The following is a 20,006-nucleotide window of genomic DNA, read 5'->3' as shown; positions in this document are numbered from 1 at the left end:
AAGAGAGGAGAGGAGAGGAGAGGATGGGATAATGCAAGACAAGACGGGAGAACCACGGGACAAGTCCTAATCTAGCGGGAGAAGAGAGCAGAATATATGATGAAGAGAGAAAAAGAAAAGGGATGGAGTTATGACCCTAAGGGAAGGAGAAGGGGATAGAGAGCGGGGACTCCAATTGTACAGGACTGACTAAACGGCATGCCACCTTATAGTTATACCTAGCATTCCCAACTCCTGCTATATGCGGCGACATACTGGTTGCTATCTACCTAGCTCTTGCACATCCATCCACCAAGCCGTGTATCTGCATCTCCAATGCCCCCATAAAACTTGCCGAACCAAGTCTATCGAGAAGCACAGCTATTTGGCAAAAACCATCGAGAGGAAACCATAATGAAACACAAGGAAGGAGCGAGTGCACGGTGATTCGGTCTACCGGCGGGAAATGGCATTGGCGAAAGACTTCCAGAATATTACCATCATAGATTGTATGCAATCACGTGGCTTGGGGTGGGTGTTATCTGCTGTCAAACTAATCTGGAAGGGAATTGGCGGCGGCTGTCCATATGTGTTGAGTCAAGCGTATCTGTCACAGGGAATACGGTGGTATGGAACGGGGTAGGACAGGCGAACAGGCAAACCTCGAGCCGAACTCTCCGGAACGTCAAAAGACACGGGCGTGTCATTGCTTATTTGGTTGGCATTACACTCACAGAAAGATTTTCAGGAAAGAAGAAAACGCAAATGGAGAAACACCAGATGCAAGCCCGTCGCTTCGCCTTCCTCTGTCAAATGAATTCCGACAACATGAGATAAAATGGGTGAAGAGAAAAGAAAGGGTCAAAGAGACGAATAAGGAGAAAAAGGAGAAATAACACCAACCCCTACGTGGGAGCAGAAACTACCTTCCATGTAAGAAAATGAAAACACATTCAGCGAAAAACATTCATTTGCAAGTCGCTGGAGTCTGGAATTCCGGAAGTGGAGGATTGTGGAGGATTGTGTGACGTTCCGCGTGGTCGTGAGCTTCTCGGGCGGCTCAGGTGTGCTGCGTGCTGCTGCCGATCGTCTAATTTCATGGCCATCGATGTCGGTGGGGGTTTGTGTCTCTCGCTATAGTGTGACATGGTGGGAGTTTTGTTGATGACGAAGTTTATCTCCGCCCGAACCTGCTGCACATGGAAAAGCTCGTATGATTCCTTACTTCTTCTTTTGCTTTCGCGGAGGAGTGATGGGCCTGCCTGAGCTCATGCCCCCGTAAACGTACTTTTGTTTCTTCTCTGCCGGTTTTAGGATCTAAGGAGTCGAAAGGTTAGCACTCGCCACGATGCTCAACCGAACTCGTCAGAACCAACCTGGAAAGAGCATAGTAGACTTTCGTCGACACTCATCATTGCACCGGCATTGTCGAATTCACCGCAGTAGTTGGGCGCACTGAACAATGTGACCAGTTGTCTCTTGGAGAAAAACTCATATCCATCCTCAACGACTTGATGCGCACGGCATATCAAGTCCATGTCGTGCTTCTGAAGGAATCGCGATACAACATCCGGGCCGAACGTGAACGAGACACCACGGTCGTTCTCGCTCCAGCCGGTGATGTCCTTGTCGGGATCGGACCACAGAAGGTCGCACAGCAGACCGCAGTCGGGAATCTATCGCTGTCAGCAGGTGAAGCCCGGTAGCTTCGAGGGTCCTGGTTGAACATCCTTCGCTTCCATGTAATTCCAAGATGCAGGTGATTAGAGAGCAAAAAGGCGGACAGGGTGAATCTTGGTCTTTGAAAACGAAAGATCTTCCAGGACTGGCGACCGAAGAAAAGAGGGACTTACATCAGTGGGACGCATGACGCGACGGATCTGTTCCATGGAATTCAAGTCGGGACTCAAACCTCCATGCATCGTGAAGATCTTCTCATCAATAATGGCCGCAATGGGCAAGCAGTTGAAGCAATCGGTGAAAGTCTTCCAGAGCTTGATGTTATACCTCCGCTTGCATTCGTCGTAGAAACCGTAAATGCGGTTGATAGAGGCACACTCGTGGTTGCCACGTAGAACGAAGAAGTTTTCGGGGTACTTGATCTTGTAGGCGAGGAGCAAGCAGATAGTCTCCAAAGACTGCTTGCCACGATCAACGTAATCTCCGAGGAAAAGGTAGTTAGCCTCAGGGGGGAAGCCGCCGTATTCGAAAAGACGCAGAAGGTCGTAGTATTGGCCATGAATATCACCGCAAATCTGGTGGGCGCCGCTTTTGTTAATGACCCAGGCCATAGTCCGGATGATCCGGCATTGCAACAGGGGAAAGGGTGGCATTACCTTGATGGGGGCTTCCAGTTCCAGCAGGATGGGCTGGGAGATGAAAATCTCTCTCGCCTTGGTGCACAGATAACGGATCTCCGACTCCAAAAGCTGGACTTGCTTGCCAGGCCGGCTACCCCTCACCTCCAGCAATCTATCGATGATCGAGTCCAAATCCACTTCCTGGTCGGCCATGACTGAACGATTCTTGGGAGACACCACGAAGAGCGGGGGGAAGTGCAGGAGAAGGACAGAGGAAGGGAAGGTGAAAAAAAAAAGGATTATTAAGAACAAGCGTCAAGCGAAAGAAAAGAAAAAAAAAAGACGCGACGGAAGGAGTTGCGGTGCGCTCGCTGGTGGAACAAGTGATGAGACGAGGTCTACTAAGCTAAATGTTAGATGAGAAGGTTGAAGTCAGAAAATTGTTCCCGGATATTAGATAGAGGTTGGTTGGTGGTGGATAGAGTTTTGGGGAAAAGAGGCGATCGAGACGCGCGGGGGAAACAGATCATTGCGCCCGGTGAATTTTTTCCTCTACCCTTTTCGCCGACTTCCGCCCACCAATCTCGAAGAGTAGAGGAAGGGGGTAAGGATAACGCACATCAGGAGGGGGCGAAATGAAAGAGCTTACCAACTAATCTAATATGACGAGAGGGAAGAAGCAATGAGAGGCCAAATGGCCTTGAGAAAGAGGAGGGAAGGGGGGAGGGAAGTCGGATGAAGGTCTGGCCGGAGGGATGCCAGAAGACGTCAACAAAAGAAAGCAATCCGTGGTCGAAGAGGTCGAGGATGATGCGCAGTGGTGGTGATAACGAGAAAATGCGGCTAGCAAGGCTCGAGAGCGTAAAGGCTGCTCTGGACGGGGCCGTTGCAAAAAATAGCAGCAGGCGGCGGGAGAAACGGTTGGGGGGGAAGGAGAAGAAGGGGAGAGGAAGGGAGAGCGAGCGAGCGAGCGAGAGAGAGAGAAGTTTGGCGGCGGGTAGGAAAAGGCAGGGAAACTGAGGATTCCACCCAAATGATCTAACGCTCAAAAATTGACCGGATGTTAAAAGGCGATCACGAACAATCTCGTCGAAGATAGGGAGGAGAGATGGGGTTTTTGTTGTTTTTTTCAACTGGCAACCGGATGATGATGGATGAAGGACGAGGGGTGGGAGGAGAGAGAAGAAATTATGAGTGAGGTGGAGGGAGGGTGGAAGAGGGGAAGGTGACAGACAAACAGACAGACAGACACGAACAGAGGCAGAGTCAAAAGACAAGGAGAGAGAAGAAAGATCTATCTCTCTAGGGTGTAGGAACTGACTGTTTGCTTCAGCTAGAAAACGCCCAAAATGAGGTCGTAGGATGGCGTTGAGAAGATATGGTATAGGAACTAGTACTAGTAGGTGTAGCCAGGCAGCAAAAGGTGGTGGAGGTGGAGGTGGAGGTGATCGAGGCGATGGTGGTGGTGATGGTGGAACAGCAGCAGCGATAACGAAGCAACGACTTTTCCCAGCACAAGAAACACGCGCGCGATAGTCTAATGGTACTCCGTACTGTGAAGTGGGTAATGGGGCAAGTAAGTGGTGGTGGAGAGAAAAACGAAGAGGTGGAGAGAAACGCGGCGAGGCCAGGAGAGAAAGAATGGCACAATCCTCGTTTTCCGTGCAGATCAACCTTAGTGATTGGTCTGCAGGCTAAGGCGGCGAAGGGGGGAGGGGAAGAAGGAGGAGGGAAATAGAGGGAGGCAAATTTGGTTCAATTGTATACAATTTTCCAACAACATCAACAATAACAACAACAACAACAACAACAACAACAACAACCATTCCCACCATACCTATAACCACGAAAGCTGCAGCTACGGCGGCGATAGTGACAGCCAGATGATTCTGCAGTCTCCCAAGCGGCATCTTCAAAAACATCCCGTTCATGTCACTTGCCGGTTGCGCATACCTATTCTCTCATTCCATCCCAACCCGACCAGACCAATTCCCAACTCTGCAGTACGGAGTAGTCTGCGCCCCAAGAACTTCAATGACTTTCACCAGATAACCTCACGCGACAGATTCTGCAAGGAGGTTGACGGCCTGAAGTGAGTATACTCCCCCCACACTTGGCATCGAATGCACCGGCGGCGATGCGGTAGGAGGCGTCGATTCCCCTCCGTCATTGTCGAGTCCTCCGGTCGGCACATAAGCATATTCTTCCCGCCATCTGTCTGTCTGTCTGCCCAACACCGCCAGCGACAGGACCTTTCAGAAGAGCAGGTGTCATACATCGCCTCCCTTGTCGATTCACCATGGCAAGCTTCTGGGCGGATTTCTTCCCTTTCAGAATCATTCGATATTGAAAGCGCGGGACTACACTAACAGTAACTACAACTACCCTCCGAGGAGAAGTTATGCACAATTTGTGACTTTGTCAACGACCCAAATCGCATGGCATTTCAACTATTGGCACTATCGCTGGCAGATTCTTTGACTCGTCACAAAATCTTCGTGTCTCATGCATTAGGTCCGAAACTCATCAAGGGTCCGGTCCAAACCCGAAAATGGAAGACCGCTTCGTCAGATAGGAGAGAAAGCAGAAAATAAAAAGTGTACAGCTGGTGCATGGAAGCAGTCGCAAGTCAAACAGAAACCGATCATCAAAGACCCGTGGGCGAGATAGAAACAAAAATACTGCTGGGAACGCCCCAGCACCTGGACTCCAGCACCAAATACAATACAAGCCGTCTAAAGTAGGAAGCCGTGGTCTTTTTCATCACGCCTCCAATAAAGGTGGACCAGCCGGGAAAAAAAAGAGGTCGCATGCACGTCGTAAAATGTGTAACTGTGGAGAAGTAGAAGCAGAGCAGGAAAGCGAGGTGGCGTAGGTGGTGAGGACCTATAAGCTGAAAATGATCGCAGAACGCCATGAAGTATGCAGTTCAGCAAGCAGCTGCCAGCCCCACATATTTGGTGAATCGGCATATGAAATGCGAGTATATTCAAGAACAGGAAGTAGGTGTCATGAAAGAGGTGCTTTTGTCGTAGCCAAGGTAACTTTTACCGAATTGTGGAGGATGGTTATCGTGTCGAGGTGAGGTGAAGGTGGGGGGTATGATCGGCCAGGTCACGATATTGTGCGCTCCCCACGTGGTCTTTCCCTTCTTGCTCGTGCTTCGGCTTCCCTTTGATATTGGTTTTCCTGCTTTTGTTGGGCCGGTTTCGTTTTCCGTCTTCAAAGCAGATAGGCAAACTAATATCCGCTTTCGCCGAGTCGCTAATCGTAAGGTAACAATCCGTAGTCCAAATAACAACTCCATTCAAGTCAAAGCATGTCCTCCACTCAGGATGACCGGTGGGGTCACCATAGACAAGGAATCGGCTGGTAATCTGGTGGCTTCGGTGAAGTCTGTTCCTGTGCGTGGTACAGTGACCTCTGTCGAACTGCGCTTCCAGCTTTGTCCACCAAGTTGCGCCAGCCATGCATTACCGAGTTCCTGCCTGAGCGCTTCTAATTCACGTCGGTAGAAATCCCTCTCCATACTCCAGGCCAGGCTTTCTGATGCTGGCTGAGTTGTCAGACTCTCTGCGTTTTGAGCAGTGGGGTGAATTTGTTCATGGTCGACGTTCTCGGAGCTCTTGGGGCTAGGAAGTCTGGCCTGAGGTCCACCATCAGATTTCCATTGACAGTCGGTAGAAGGCGAGATAAACGGATCATCAAGTGGTTGGACGTGCTGGACAGAAAGAGTAGAAGGCACCACTGCACCTGGAGTATCATTACCATCAGTGGAGGGTGTCTCCTGCGGCCGATCGATGATCCTCCGCCGAGCTCCCTTTTTCCGACGAGTCGAACCCACCTCAAACTCACCCTGAAACACACGACCAGTGGGTCGCTCCTGCTTGTGAGGCGAAGGAGCTACCTGGCTGATGGTGTTGGACGACGGTTTGCTGATCACGGCTGAGTGATCAGCCGCAGCCGATCGTACGACAGGTGCAGCTTCGGGTTCCGCAGCTCGCTCCACCAGCTGTTTCCGTTCCGTGTATCCGGGGCCGGATCCATCAATAGTGATATCTTCCGAATACCCGGGGGTACGACGGAAGAGATTGAAGATGGTCACGCGGTAATTGGGGTGTGTCTTAACAAATGAATTACCAGACACCCAGATCTCCCGTATCTCAGGGAGATTTGTGAGCCTGGCAATTTCCGTCGGATCAGAGAGGTCGTTATCTCGGAGATCCAACCTCTCCAATGAGAGCAATCTTTCGATGCCCGCGAGCGAGCGAAGACGATTGCCACGAAGGTTAAGGGCTGTAATGGCGGGAAGAGGATTGCGAGACAATGAATGGAGCGACTCTATCATGCATTGCGACAGGTTCAGGGCGCGCAAAGCGACAAGCGTCGATAGACTATCGGGAACTTCAGTGAAAAGGTTGGCCGAGATATCAAGCGAATGAAGCGTATTGGCGACAGGTGCGAGTCCTGCAGCAGAGATGCTGGTCAAAGAATTATCCGGTAGCCCGAGATGGCGCAAGAACCTCCATTTGGACGCGGGAAGAACACCGGTCAGGAGGTTGGAGGAGCTTCCGTTGCGATGACCCGAGGTATCGCTCGAGTTTGAGCTGCCAGAGCCGGTGCGTCGGATACGAGAAACATTTCCCCGGCTATGGCGATAGGACGAATGTTTCGAGCTAGTCGGGCGCGAAGGAGAAATGCTCCCGGTCCGATGACGGCTCTTCGAGCCCTCCGACGCCATTCGAACCATCGAGGCTGCCTGAGGACTCGAACTCGTGCCGAAAGCCGTATCTGTGACCGGCGATCCTGGGGCCGAAAGGGACCCAGGCGTTTGAGACTTGTTGTTGACAGGCCGCGGATGAACAGGTTGGCTCCAACTCATCATCGGTCCATTGTTATGGTGACGAGTTGACCGGCGGCGACGTTTATCGATGTCGTCCAGTACAATCCCAGTCAGCAACTCGGCGGGATCATCGATGTTTGCCCGCTTGATCGTCAAGGTTCGCAATTGCTCTGACAGTCTATCCCAACCGAAGAAGGAGCGGAAATCTATATCGATAATCTCCAAAGCACTCAAATTCTTGAAGGAGTGAAGGGGCACTGCGGTGTCAAAGGGAAACTCTTCGTACCCACGAATCAAACGGGCACGACGGTCAGGGGCTAGTCGTAGGCAAGGAATCTTGGTGAAGGCCGAGTAGAGATACTTCGTATCCGCCTCTAGAGCCGCCTTGGCCTTCTCTGACTTGGAGACTGAGTCCTTGGATACCAGGCCAAATGAAGACCAGAGCGAGCTCATACCAGACATGACACTACGGACACTGGATACAGAATGAATCGAGTCTCGATCCCCCCTGGAGCGCTGGGGCTTATTCAAGAATGAGACGTAAGACTGCGAGATGTCTGCATGGATGTTCTCCAGTCGAACATTCAGGGGACCCACAGCAATGGAAAGTTCTTCGAAACAGGAGAGGAGGTAGAAAAGGTGGTGAGGAGTAAGGGTGAGTTTGGCAGGCTTGACGCTCTGCGAGGCGAACCTCAAAGGCCCGAATGACAGGGCAGCTGCCAGGGTGGAAGAAGCCGAGCTCGCGGACGAGCCGGACTGAGTGTGTGTGTTTTGCGCATTTTTGGGTGGTTGACGTTTCAGTTGCAGCGCGTTCGCCAATGCCTTCTCATGCGTTCGTACGAAACTGGCGAGGTTCTGATGGCCGAAATAAAGGTTAGAGCACAATGGCGTTGAGGCGCGCGGCGCAACAAACCGAGTCGGGGCATAGCAACCGTGCGGAGGGAAGACTAACCTTGATGAAAAGCTGTCCATCTTCGCTGTTCAGCTTCTCCATAACTGAAAATGCTCTCGCCCAACAAGACAGGAATGTATCTAGATAGGCGGACTCTGAAGAGGAACGCTCAAGTACTCGTAGTATGGACAGCAAGAGTCGACATCTTGCTAGTCAAGGCACCAAGTAAAGAAAGAAGCTATGGAGTGCAGCGAAGTCAGCAGCAATCCTAGATGAGATATGGCAAGGCCGGACTTGATGAAGGACCTTAAGATCAGGGTAATCGAAGTACCTTGAAGGGATATATGGCAAGGTATAACAACAATCAACAAACGTGAACAACAACAACAACAACAACACAGTAAGCCGCCCACACGACAATGCAAGATGAAAGATAAATTCAGAGACGGCGAGGAGGAAAGGGACACGCAGTGATAAAAAGAGGTATCCCCGAAGTCAGTTGAGAGAAAATTGTCACCGGGACAAAGCTAAGGAGGGGAAGGAACAGGGAGGAGAAGAAGTAGCAGGTATCACGACAAAAAGGAGAAGATGGGAAGGATGATGATGATGGGATGATAGAAATTGGGGATAGCGACGATTGAAAAAGAGGACCGGGGGGAGCTAATATGCAAAGTACCACGGACCTACTGGATTTAGGCTAGTGGATGGTATGTGACGGATGGGGGGTGGGAGGGGAGGGGCGGCCAAAGTGGAGCATGGATGTGCACCGGAGCAATCAGCTGAGAAAGGAGGGGGTTTTTTAGGGGGGGTGGAGGGGAGAAAAAAGCAAGTGAATGAATAACAAGGTAAATCATTTTATCATGACAGATAGATACTATCTTTCTTTCTTTCTTTTTTTTTGTCTTGTTCTTGTGTTTTTTTTTGTTTTCTCCAGCAACGACGGGAAAAGGGAGACAAGGGTGGGGAGAACGAGACAAGAAGGATAAGCGAAATCAATCACGAGCAAGATTCTCAAGAATCAGGAGGATAATTACCTTCTAATCTTTGATCACAAAGAACCGATCCAAGGAAAATCAATTGACGGTTGAACGATTGAGAAAAGGGGCAAGGAAAGAGTAGAAACCCCAAAGCAGAGAGAGAAAGGAAGAGGAGGGATCGGAGAAGAGGCGAGATGTTGGACGAGCGGGCTGGCGATTCCTACTAATATAAATCATTATCTTTTGACTGTTATCATCTTCTCAGCCTTCCCTTTGGTCAGGGAGCCGCTGCATCGGGCGTGGTCGAGGTACGTAGTACATGCAGTAGTGTGTATCGTACGGTATGACTCTTGTGGATACCGGATCACTAGTAAACTAGGTAGTAGTAACTAACTAATACCTAACTAGGTACTAGGTTACTCTGTTTGGGTGCTTGTCTTTCAAGGATAGAACTACTAGTTATTAGAAGAAAAAGAATCGGTTGTTGCTGTCTCTTTGATACACTATTCTATCCCTCAACCGACTTTTTGACCACCCTTCTGACGCTTGTCTACAAAGACTACCCATAAATTCGGTGGCAAATAATGATGCTTAATGTTTCATCGTAGGTATCGGTTTCCGTTCTCTCGTCCTCGTCTCTTCTCCCCTCTGTTTTTTGGGAGAATAGTCCACACAAATCGAGCCAGGAACAGGATGCTCGGTTTCTTTACGACTGTCCCTGCTCCAGACATGTTTGGCTTCAATTTCCCATACCTCAAATGGCTGGTAGCCTTCTTTGGAAACTCTATCTAGCGAGGGAGGGGAGCAGCACGGCCGAATATCCCGAACGTGATAAAAGAGATACCACAGATTGGCGAGAAACCCCACTGGTACCTCTGGGCGTTCCATCAGATGAAGAAACTTACTTCTTCAGTGACTTCATGGCTCATGGCATGCATTATTGGTTTCAGTATCAATAAAACATGATTCTATCCTCCGTGAGGGGTGGAAGGCACTGGTGCTATAGAGTAGTAATATTAACTATTGACTAGATGGTGTTGTTGTTTTTCCTTTACCACATCGCTATCCATTCTGTTCTCTTGAGAAAAGGGAAAGGGAAAAAAAAAAGTGGAGCATCTTTCCGACTGCATCCTTGAGAAGCGGGTTTCCCGATCGCCCGACCCTTGAACTTGGCTGGTGCAGCAGCAACAGCACGGAGAAGCCTTCATGTGAAGCGTACCAGTAACAATGATCGCAGATTTCAGCGAATGACAATCAACAGGAGAAGTACAAGCGCCGACGCACACACCATGTTGACCCTTCTACTTGGTCTTCTAAGAAGCGACTAATGTATGTCAGTAGTCGGAGAAGATGGACCGATTCTTTTTTTTTCCCCTTCTACTTTGCTTCGTTCCTGTGCAAAAGGCGGAGAGAAAGAAAAAGGGAGGAGGGTGGGCTTGCTGCAGGTTCGGGGGTATGTTAGAATCCATACATTATACCAATTCTAAGTTAGATAAGTATAATTATGGAAATGAAAATGCAAACCCGGCGCAGCAGCGGGACGAGTAATGGACCGTCGGTGTCAAAACCTCCCGTGATTGGTAGTGAGCCCCCAACAGTGCAGCTGATAGCGCCCTGGAGGACATCCGAGTATATCGCTCTCGGGCGAATCAGCCCGCACCCTCCAGCCACTGTGCATGACGCTTTACTCGGTCTAGTGCTAGAGCATCAATCCCTGCTCGGTCACCTGTAAACAACTACTGGCAAGTCTGGCAGCCTAGCACTAGGGAAGTACCAACACTGGCAAATGAATATCGAGACAAGGCCAAAATAACATCATGGCTTTCCCAATACAGTTATTTGAACGGAGGCTTGACAAGTTGAGGCGCTTTAGTGACTGGGGGCTAGGATCTTACTGAGAGTCCCCAGGTATGCCTGGGTATGTACCAGAAATGACCATACAGAACTATCTTACACAGTAGCGGCATCGAGAGGAATGAGGATGATTCTGTATGGGTGGGAAGATTTGAACACATTTCAGCAATTGTCTGGAAATCTCTTTCCGGCCGCATGTATGGGCTAATTACTGCGTCTCACTTCATGCACTTCATGCATCGGTTTCTTTAGCTGAAACTCGGATGGAAACTTCGTTTACTCCAAGAAGGCATAACTAACGGTTGTACGAGATCACTTTCTTAGAATTATGATTATGTGCACCCTCACCCCCCCCCCCTTCCCCTTCCTCTTCATTTACTTACAGTACTTACTCAGAGGGTGTGTCAGCAGGAGAATCACGAAATCCGACTCTGTTATCTCGCACTGACAGTTTGGCATTCTTTTGGGAGGCTCGAGTGGAGCCCTGCGCTCATGAGGATTTCTCATCTCTCAGTCTCAGCATCAAGTGACTACAAAAGCCCACCTAGACTTCGTAAAAAATGATCGGGTCATCTATCATGCCTCCCTCCCTGTTGGTTTCCCTGAACCATTCATGACACATACAGTAGTAAACTTTTCCCTGTCGTCTATCTACCGAGTCAACGAAAGGGGATCAACAGGTGCGCCGTGCACAAAACGGCGCTGGTTCGAAATCCGATGATGTGCTTTGCTTGCTGTGTGGTTATCTCGATTACCAGAAACCTTAAAAAATCACACACTTCAAAGACAGACACTCCGGCGATTCGTTGATTTGCTTCCGTTATGGATCGCAACTCGCTTTTCCCGCTGTCACACCGCTTCTGTTTGTTGACGCTATTCCCAAATATCACACCACACATTCTTTTTGTCTTGTCTAGCTCCAGTTCTGTGTTCCACTTTCTCTCGTTCGTCCGCAATGAATAACATCATTTGGCCCATAATTTCCACGCCCGCCCTGTCCCTCCCGCCTCCTTTTTTCCTTGAGCACGAGAGTTGTGTCATTGTCTGTTGCCCTCATTCCATGACCCACGTTCTTGGCGATCCTCCATATGCTTGATCGCAACGAGGGGTAGAATGCTGGTGTCGAATCTCAGATTCAATGACGTCTATGGATGGTGGGGGGGGGAAGACTATGCGATTCTGATGATTTCGTGACCGCTCTCTCTTCTTCCCTTTCTTCCTGCCTCACTTATCCTACCCATACGTAGGCTACGGAATAGCAGGCATCAATTGAGGCTACCATGTATCCATCTTCGCGACGATGCCGGTTGGCTGCTTCATGAACAGCCAACAAGTCTATCCGGGATGCTGATGACGACGATGAAGTGGGCACCTATCTCGAACCCATTGCTTTGCGGACCGTGTCTACAGCTGCATTGGAGGAGTGTCTTCGCCTCTCCATGCCTTGACTCTTCGAGGCGCTTGGCTGAAAAGTCGAGTCCCTTCTTAGGAAAAAGGGTGCGTATTTGATTCGCCCGCCCCAAGATGTCATCTGGTTCTACACCGTAGTAACGGATAGGTAGATACAAGACAGGCGACACTCACTCTATTTGCACTGCGGCATCCCTGGGAGTCATCGTGACGCTTCACGGTATGTGATCGGTCCAACGTCGCTCCCAAGGTCGGGACGGTAGTCTGGTGAAACCAGAGGAAACAATGAGAGCAAGATGGCCTTTCTTGAGTTTAATACCCCGATTTAGCCTGGAGGAAAGGGCCGGCCCTATTCCATGCGCTGTGTAGCATGCTAGGAGTGTATCGAACACAAGTTGTACTCCGTACACACAATTGGCTTTGTGGGTTATTTCGGGAATCGCGTATGCGAGGAGGTTCCGTCCAAGAACTGCCCCAGCCCTTAATGGCTTGTTTGATGATCAACCCTGCTTTGAAGCCCTGTCTCACACAATGTGTGGAGAGAAGGGGGAGGGGTCCAAATGTGTGCTTGGCAGCGGCGATTGTTGTTTGGCAATGAAGATTCCCGCCCACTCTCTCTATCCGATTAGGAATGCTGGATAACCATGTTGTATACGGAGGTTGGAATGGGCCAAACCCGGAGTCTCGGGGCAGGCTCCTTTTTTGATATCCTCGAATCGTGCCAATCACCGTTGAAATCGGACAGGGCGCACATGACCCATTATGACATCTTGGTTATATCTGGTTTGTCAATACGGATAGAGGGGGAACGCTTCATTCTTCCCAACGAAGGGGGACGCTAATTGTAAGAAAAAAACCCTGGCTACCAGAGTCCTGGGTGGACTATTCTTGAATGGATACAATAGTATCTTACCTACGCAGTAGACTACCTTAGTCTAAGGTTCAATTTGATGGCAGCAGACAAAAAAAAAAAAAGCCGGACCCGGTTGTGGGAGACCGAAGGAGAGTGGGACTCGGAGGAGGATCTGACGACTCAAATGGGCGGGTCTCCACTGCTCTACTCATCCCGCCACGAATGATCAGCAGTTCGCTCGACGAGGCGCAAATCTCATGCCAATCAGCGTGGATGGTGCATCCCGTTTGCTACTAGATTTTTTTCTTGCTGCTTGCCCTCTGCCTTCTTCTGGTCTCTCTGCCAGTGACAATTGCCAAGGACCATGGCAATAGGTTGCCAGACAGAAGACTTCTACGCGGCACATACGTACAATACTAATAAGACGGAAGACACAGGAGGAAACTGGAAGAAAGAACTGAACCCATGAAAGCACGGAGGCTTGATCTGCACACGCTAGTCAGAATCTGGACAGAACATGGGCGCAACTCCAACCAACTGTGAACTTGACTCATACGCGCACCGCTGAATTTAAGGCTCACGGTGATGCATCCCACCGCTTTAGGAAAGCAGCATAAAGAGTGCACAGTCGACGGAATAATGGCTTTGACTGTACTCCGTATACCTCCCGCCATGGCGCTGCGAAGGTTCACCTTACTCATACTGTGCTCAGTACGTACACGAGTTTCCATCTCTCTTATCGATTAGGCCTGAAAGATATCTATCTGCGCGGGCGGCTGCCGCGCTGGCGCCAGGAAGGAAACATCACAGGCATCTGCACTGCTGTGAGTTTTCCCTGCTTTGAGGGAGGCAGAAATCTTGATTGAGGGGCGAACTTTTATGCAAGCTACTTGAGTAGCTTCAGCTGCACCACGGTGAAGGGAACGGAAGAGGAAGGGAAAAGCAAGTTGCGCTGAACCTGTGATGGTATGATGCGGCTGCAGATTTCGTATCATTTGTTCCCAGTACGCGAATGCAGCACCCGATCCCTATTAACCTTTCCAAACCGCGGCTGAACTTTGTACAGCCATCCCATCATCCAAGGACGGGAATTAGCCTGCAGCACCCGTTGATCAGGAATCAGGATCCCATTCGCTGTCCGGCCTTCATCCTCCTCCTGGGACCGCGCACCAATGACCAGCGCCAGAAGGGAGGGTTCGAACTGTCGCCATATCACTAGTTTGCGTTGCTGACCATCCTGGCCGGTGCAAATCTCCGAGACGGTCATCGAAATCAGATATCTCCTATTTTGAGCCAGGGCTTTCGGTCAATTTTACCCCGCATTTCGTGAAAGTGCCGGAATAGGCATCGAGATCAAACAGCCTGGCAAACATACGGTACAGTAACGCCATGCGCTTCAGCTCAGACCCTGCACCTTTCACTGTGGTACACTGATATTGATATGCCGACCGATGGCAACATTGAGATCTGGGCGGCTAATAATGGAAGAGACTGACGGGACCACATCCGGGTGGTGGCAGTACACTCCGTTTGACCCTGTCAATAAAGCACGGGTCTTCCTGCAGCTGAGACCCAGGAACTTTCATCATCGTTCTTTCATCAGCTCTGCCGAGTTAACTCCAGCTCAGCCGATGTGGATTTTATGTGCCACACCCTTCCTGAAGAGACCCATGCAACTAGCGGTACATATGATCCGGATAGTCCTTCAAATGCTGGCCTGTAAGAAGCCGTTGGGACATGTACAGGTGCGCTCACCCGAGTCATGCCTACAGCCATCCGCGTGTTCCTCAGGCATGTGCGTGCGCAATACGGGCCTGGGACCGGGGGACACATTCCTGCCTCTGCGCCCCGGACTTCACAGTCTCCTTTGGTTATGTAAGTCTTGGATGAGCTGGTCGGATGATCATGGGCCACCCCAGGCAGTGATTTACAAGCTTTCCTCGTCTGCACCGTCGATCTGTCAGTGACACGGACCAACTCGGATTACAAATGGCCGGGAGTGATAGTGCAAAAGTCGGTCTTCAAAAAGCCAAGAATGCGATGACTTCAAGCGGAGAGACCAGCTGCATCACTTGGCGGGGGGGGGAAGTCAAGCTGATGTCACAAAAGCAAAGTGATGGAGCGGATGTTTGTCATCCCCATCTGCATCTCCTATTACTTAGTTTCATCTCGGCCCGGATTCAGCTTGCGAGGGCACTAGCAGTATATGATAGAGCACCAAGGGCTAATGGAAGGAGGGGGTGAGGATTTTTTTTCCTGGGTGGATGAGGTTGTGACACTGTAGACCGTAATCTGGTCACTTAATTTTCTGTTACATACTCATAATTATTGTACTGAAGTTAGCCTGATGTTCGACCGGTTCTTATCGCAACGGTTTATCTATTCCATCAACGGGCTAGGCTCGGACCCATGGTTCACTGCCGAAACGGGCGGGGGAGTATGAAGCACCGAGAATGTCAACCACCGTCACGGGAAAGGGTGTGGCGCATGAGGCCCGGAATAAGGGGCGGTGCCAGGATCTGACGTCTGTTCCTAGTGCGTCACCGATTACCTACCCTGGCCCCCCCCTCCCTCTTCCCGGAAACTCACCTTGCCATCATTGATTCTTCTCCTCAACATGCATTATCGTCAAACATGAACGGAGCAGAAAAGTCTGCAACGCTCGAGATCTACGATCCCAGCGCCATCCCCGACTACGACCACGACTTCATCAATTCCGATGACCTGCGACAGTTCGAGAACGCCCTGACCGATCAAGGGGCCTCACCATTGGTGGCTCTCAACGATTGGCGCCCGATATACCAGCGAGTTGTCAAAAAAGGCCGCAGCCGTCGCAAAGGCCCGCGACGCACCAAGGATGAAACGAGAGAAGGGGTTCTGTACACATTCCTCAAGTGGCCGTTCCTGCTCATCGTCTTCGGCTGGATCACGGCTCTGGCCATCGCTTACGCCTTGACGCGAATCTATATCGTCCTCTACGAACATTGGATCTCCTGGAGGGGCACGCGGCAACGGCTGCGGAGGCAGCTCCATGCGCAGACCAACTACCGCGACTGGCTGAAAGCCGCCCAGGCGCTCGACAACTACCTCGGCAACCAGCGGTGGAAGGAGATTGACGAATATGCATACTACGACCATCTCACCATCAATAACCTTGTGAAGCAGCTGCGGAAGGCGAGACGAGAGGTGGAGCGCGAGATGCAGGACAAGAGTGGTGGCGCAGGAGACACGCCTGCGGCTGAGGAGCTGTGCACCCTGCTGGAAGCGTGCGTCAAGAATAACTTCGCTGGAGTGGAAAATCCTCGCCTGTATAGCGAGGCTTATTCGGGGACCAAGAACCTTGTGCAGACGTACATGGACGAGCTGCATGCGTGCATCCAGGTGGTGTCGGAGTCGAAGACGATCAGCAATCAGGAGAAGATCCGTCACTTCAAGCATCTGGACACCAACTTTGGACGTACCGCGCTCTGTCTCTCTGGCGGTGCCACCTTCGCTTACTACCACTTCGGTGTTGTACGGGCGCTTTTGGACAACGAGATTCTGCCGGAGATCATTACGGGAACATCAGGCGGAGCGCTGGTGGCTGCCTTGGTTGCGACCCGAACCGATGAGGAATTGAAACAGCTGCTTGTCCCTGCGCTGGCGCACCGGATCAAGGCCTGCCACGAGAGCTTTCCGCAGTGGTTCATGCGCTGGTGGAGGACGGGCGCCCGGTTCGACACTCTGGAGTGGGCTCGTCAATGTAGCTGGTTCTGTAGGGGATCGATGACGTTTCGAGAGGCGTATGAGCGAACGGGACGTATACTAAATGTGTCATGTGTCCCATCGGATCCTCACTCTCCTACTATCCTAGCTAATTATCTTACCTCGCCTGATTGTGTCATCTGGAGCGCTGTTCTAGCGTCTGCGGCAGTGCCTGGCATTCTAAACCCTGTGGTGCTCATGACCAAGAAACGCGACGGCACACTTGCGCCTTACTCCTTTGGACACAAGTGGAAAGATGGTAGCTTACGGACCGACATTCCCCTCAAAGCGCTGAACCTGCATTTCAACGTCAACTTTACCATTGTCTCGCAGGTAAGGTTACCTTTGGATCTTCAAAAATAACACGCTCACTGACCCTTTCACTTTTGTACAGGTCAACCCCCATATCAACCTCTTCTTCTTCAGCTCGCGAGGGTCGGTCGGCCGGCCAGTCACCCACCGCAAAGGCCGAGGCTGGCGCGGCGGGTTTCTGGGGTCAGCGATCGAGCAGTACATCAAGCTTGACATGAACAAATGGCTGCGCGTTCTGAGACATCTCGAGCTCCTCCCGCGTCCCTTGGGTCAAGATTGGAGTGAGATCTGGCTTCAAAAGTTCAGCGGCACCGTCACCATCTGGCCCAAGACCATCCCGTCGGATTTCTGGCACATCCTGTCCGACCCAGACCCCGAGCGTCTCGCGCGCATGCTGCGTGTCGGCCAGCAAAGCGCCTTTCCCAAGATTCAATTCATCAAGAACCGACTCAAGATCGAGATTGCCGTCGTCAAGGGACTTCAGAAGTTTACACAAGCCGGCGCCGCCCCGGCGCCGCTGCCCGGTGGGTCAGACACCAGCAATTCGCTGTCGCGGCGGTTGGACGAGAACCTCCCCAGTCGACAGATGAACCACGGCAGCAACGACCACGCCAGTACGGGCGAATCGCAGTATCTGGTGGATACGTCTTACTCGGACCTGTCATCGGCGGAGGAGTCCTCGCACGCCCCGTCCCGGCTACGACTGCGGGTCCCGGAGCCCCGACGGGGAAGCTCGGGGGGCAACATCTTCGAAGAGATGCGACGCCAATCGGCGGTATTCTTCGATGATGTGGATATGTATGGTGAGGAGGATGGACTCCGGGGCGAATAGAGTTGGTGCTTTGTTCGGAATACATGCATGCATACACTACACAGTACACAGCCATCTATTCTTCTAGTCCCGTCTATTTAGCCGTTGCTTATCATGGTGCTGTTGTTGGTTATCAGCCGTTGTTCAAGTTTCAGTTTATTAGATCATTTCCCTAGCTATCTAGCACAGACACAGTAACATACGACAGCGCTAGCTAGTCACACTAGCTGAATTGTATCATATATTACTTTCCTTCCACTTACAAAGTACTGCATACACCTATAGACTTACCACCAACAATCAGTTTAAAGCAAACCCTTTAGGAGGGAAAAAAAAAAAAAAAAAAACGAAGATACAAGAAATTACCCCAATACCCGAACAACGTCAAGTACATGTACCTCGCCGTGTAGTGATCAAAGACCGAGATGATCTTCTCACTGCCAACCAATCACGAAGATGTCAGCAAATGATCTTCGACCTTCACCCAATGGCAAAACCCTTGTCTCGAGGATCTCTGACGGCTATGAAATATGATACTGGTATATGTTATAGATATCACCTCGCCACCCGTTAGATGAAGAACCTGGGAATACAGTACCAACCCATCCTAAACTTTTGGTACTTACCGTTATAAGTCCCAATTCCACCTCACGGCACATCCCATCAATAATTTCAATTTGAGAATGCAGGACGCAGAAATACCATTCGCCATTCGATCTCCTTCCTTTGATAAGATCAGAGGATAGCTAACCCGTAGATCAACCCCAACGCACCATCAATAACCACTCCCTTTCCTCAAACCCCCCCCCCCCCGTCCTTTGATATCATCCCATCACATCATCCTCCTCCTCCTCCAGAAATAAAGTGCGGGGTAAATTCCGCGCACAACACGATACTAACCTACTCTGTAGAACCCGCTCTAAAACTCTATCTATCTACGCCTTCCAAGCGGAATCTTTGATGATTAATGTCGATCATGACGTGAGAGGGTTGCTGGGCGGGATGAATCTGGTCACCCTTTTTCTTCTGGGATGTCCTTGCCTTGCCTGTCTACCCGCGGGCTTGGCATCAGTGGGATGGGTGGGAGGGTGAGGAGGAAGTTATACCGAGGGCACGGATGGGGGGTGGCGAGATGTATATCGTAGTAGATAATCACTAGGAGTGTGGTGACTGCCAGAGCTGCCAAGACAGGCTTTCCTGCTGAGGAGCAGATTGTCTGGTAGATCAGGGTCCTGACTTTTTTTTTTTGGTAATCTTTTCCCTCTCGTCAAAGGTCTTTGGATATCTAGGTGGTTGAAGAGCTACGTAATATTCTTTCCTCACGAAGAGAGGTGGGGGATACAGCGCGTGTGTTGTTTGTGTTGGTGTAGTCATCTCCAGGTAAATCATCAACACTCAAGCACAAACTCCCGGAGAATTGCGTCGATGAGCTGTTGATCTGCTGTCCTTGCTCTAAGCGTGAAGGAGGACATCACGCCGTGAGTCAAAGTGCACCAAGTGTATATCCGCGTGATAACATAGTTACTGTACTGTGCGTAGTAACTCAATGGGGACATCAACTGTCCTCCGGGAACCATTGCCTGGTACCTGGTACGGCAGGACGCCCGCTCCCCCCTGGAAGCTATCAAGGATAGATGTTGCGGGCTATGATAGGAAGCCAGTTGAAATCCAAAGGCTCGTTCAAACGTACCCATTCAGGCTGCGCGAGGTATAGGTGCGACAAGCACACCCTTGTTGTAGCAGCGGTGCCTCGAGTGGTACTGGGATCCTACCAAAACAGTAATCCAAGCATTTGTGCAACTGGTACCGTCTCATAACAATACCAACTTGGTGATATTCCGCTCCCATTAGTCGTATTCCGAAGCTGAGTCCATGCAATAAGTAGTTGCCAGTGTTCTCAGCAGTGGTTGCATGAGGCCGGACGGTGGCAGTCCCACCGAGACTACCGACGCTACGGTCAACCTTAAATCAGCCGAACTGATCTCGGCTTCTCCATAGATCGGTACGACCGATTCTCGGCCTCAACATTCC

The 20,006-nt window shown here is 50.8% G+C and overlaps 4 protein-coding genes across 4 annotated transcripts; 2 read left to right on the top strand and 2 right to left on the bottom strand.

Annotated features, from left to right (window-relative positions):
• Positions 1-1,037: 1,037 nt before the first annotated feature.
• On the bottom strand, positions 1,038-2,695 carry glcA (type 1 serine/threonine-protein phosphatase catalytic subunit GLC7). The gene is made up of 4 exons (XM_025570551.1): positions 2,316-2,695; positions 1,833-2,234; positions 1,356-1,655; positions 1,038-1,296 (listed from the first exon to the last, which is right to left on the bottom strand). Exons 1-4 carry the CDS (start codon positions 2,490-2,492, stop codon positions 1,201-1,203), a joined length of 975 nt encoding a protein of 324 aa, XP_025436072.1. The 5' UTR covers positions 2,493-2,695; the 3' UTR covers positions 1,038-1,200.
• A 2,891-nt stretch (positions 2,696-5,586) lies between these two features.
• BP01DRAFT_286036 (leucine-rich repeat domain-containing protein) lies at positions 5,587-8,116 on the bottom strand (the record flags this gene model as incomplete). Its single annotated transcript, XM_025571454.1, has 2 exons — positions 5,587-7,977; positions 8,075-8,116. The coding sequence occupies 2 exons, from the start codon at positions 8,114-8,116 to the stop codon at positions 5,587-5,589; spliced, it is 2,433 nt and encodes an 810-aa protein (XP_025436071.1).
• Positions 8,117-14,467: 6,351 nt separating this feature from the next.
• Positions 14,468-15,289, top strand: BP01DRAFT_13933 (uncharacterized protein). Its single transcript, XM_025570544.1, has one exon. The coding sequence runs from the start codon at positions 14,560-14,562 to the stop codon at positions 15,073-15,075; it is 516 nt and encodes a 171-aa protein (XP_025436070.1). The 5' UTR covers positions 14,468-14,559; the 3' UTR covers positions 15,076-15,289.
• Positions 15,290-15,674: 385 nt separating this feature from the next.
• On the top strand, positions 15,675-18,228 carry BP01DRAFT_352626 (patatin-like phospholipase domain-containing protein). The gene is made up of 2 exons (XM_025573984.1): positions 15,675-17,185; positions 17,247-18,228. The coding sequence occupies exons 1-2, from the start codon at positions 15,743-15,745 to the stop codon at positions 17,994-17,996; spliced, it is 2,193 nt and encodes a 730-aa protein (XP_025436069.1). The 5' UTR covers positions 15,675-15,742; the 3' UTR covers positions 17,997-18,228.
• The last annotated feature ends 1,778 nt before the right edge of the window (positions 18,229-20,006 follow it).

This window comes from Aspergillus saccharolyticus (assembly GCF_003184585.1).
Source record: "Aspergillus saccharolyticus JOP 1030-1 unplaced genomic scaffold BP01scaffold_1, whole genome shotgun sequence".
NCBI lineage: Eukaryota > Fungi > Ascomycota > Eurotiomycetes > Eurotiales > Aspergillaceae > Aspergillus > Aspergillus saccharolyticus.
This window is presented reverse-complemented; position numbering and strand designations above follow the sequence as displayed.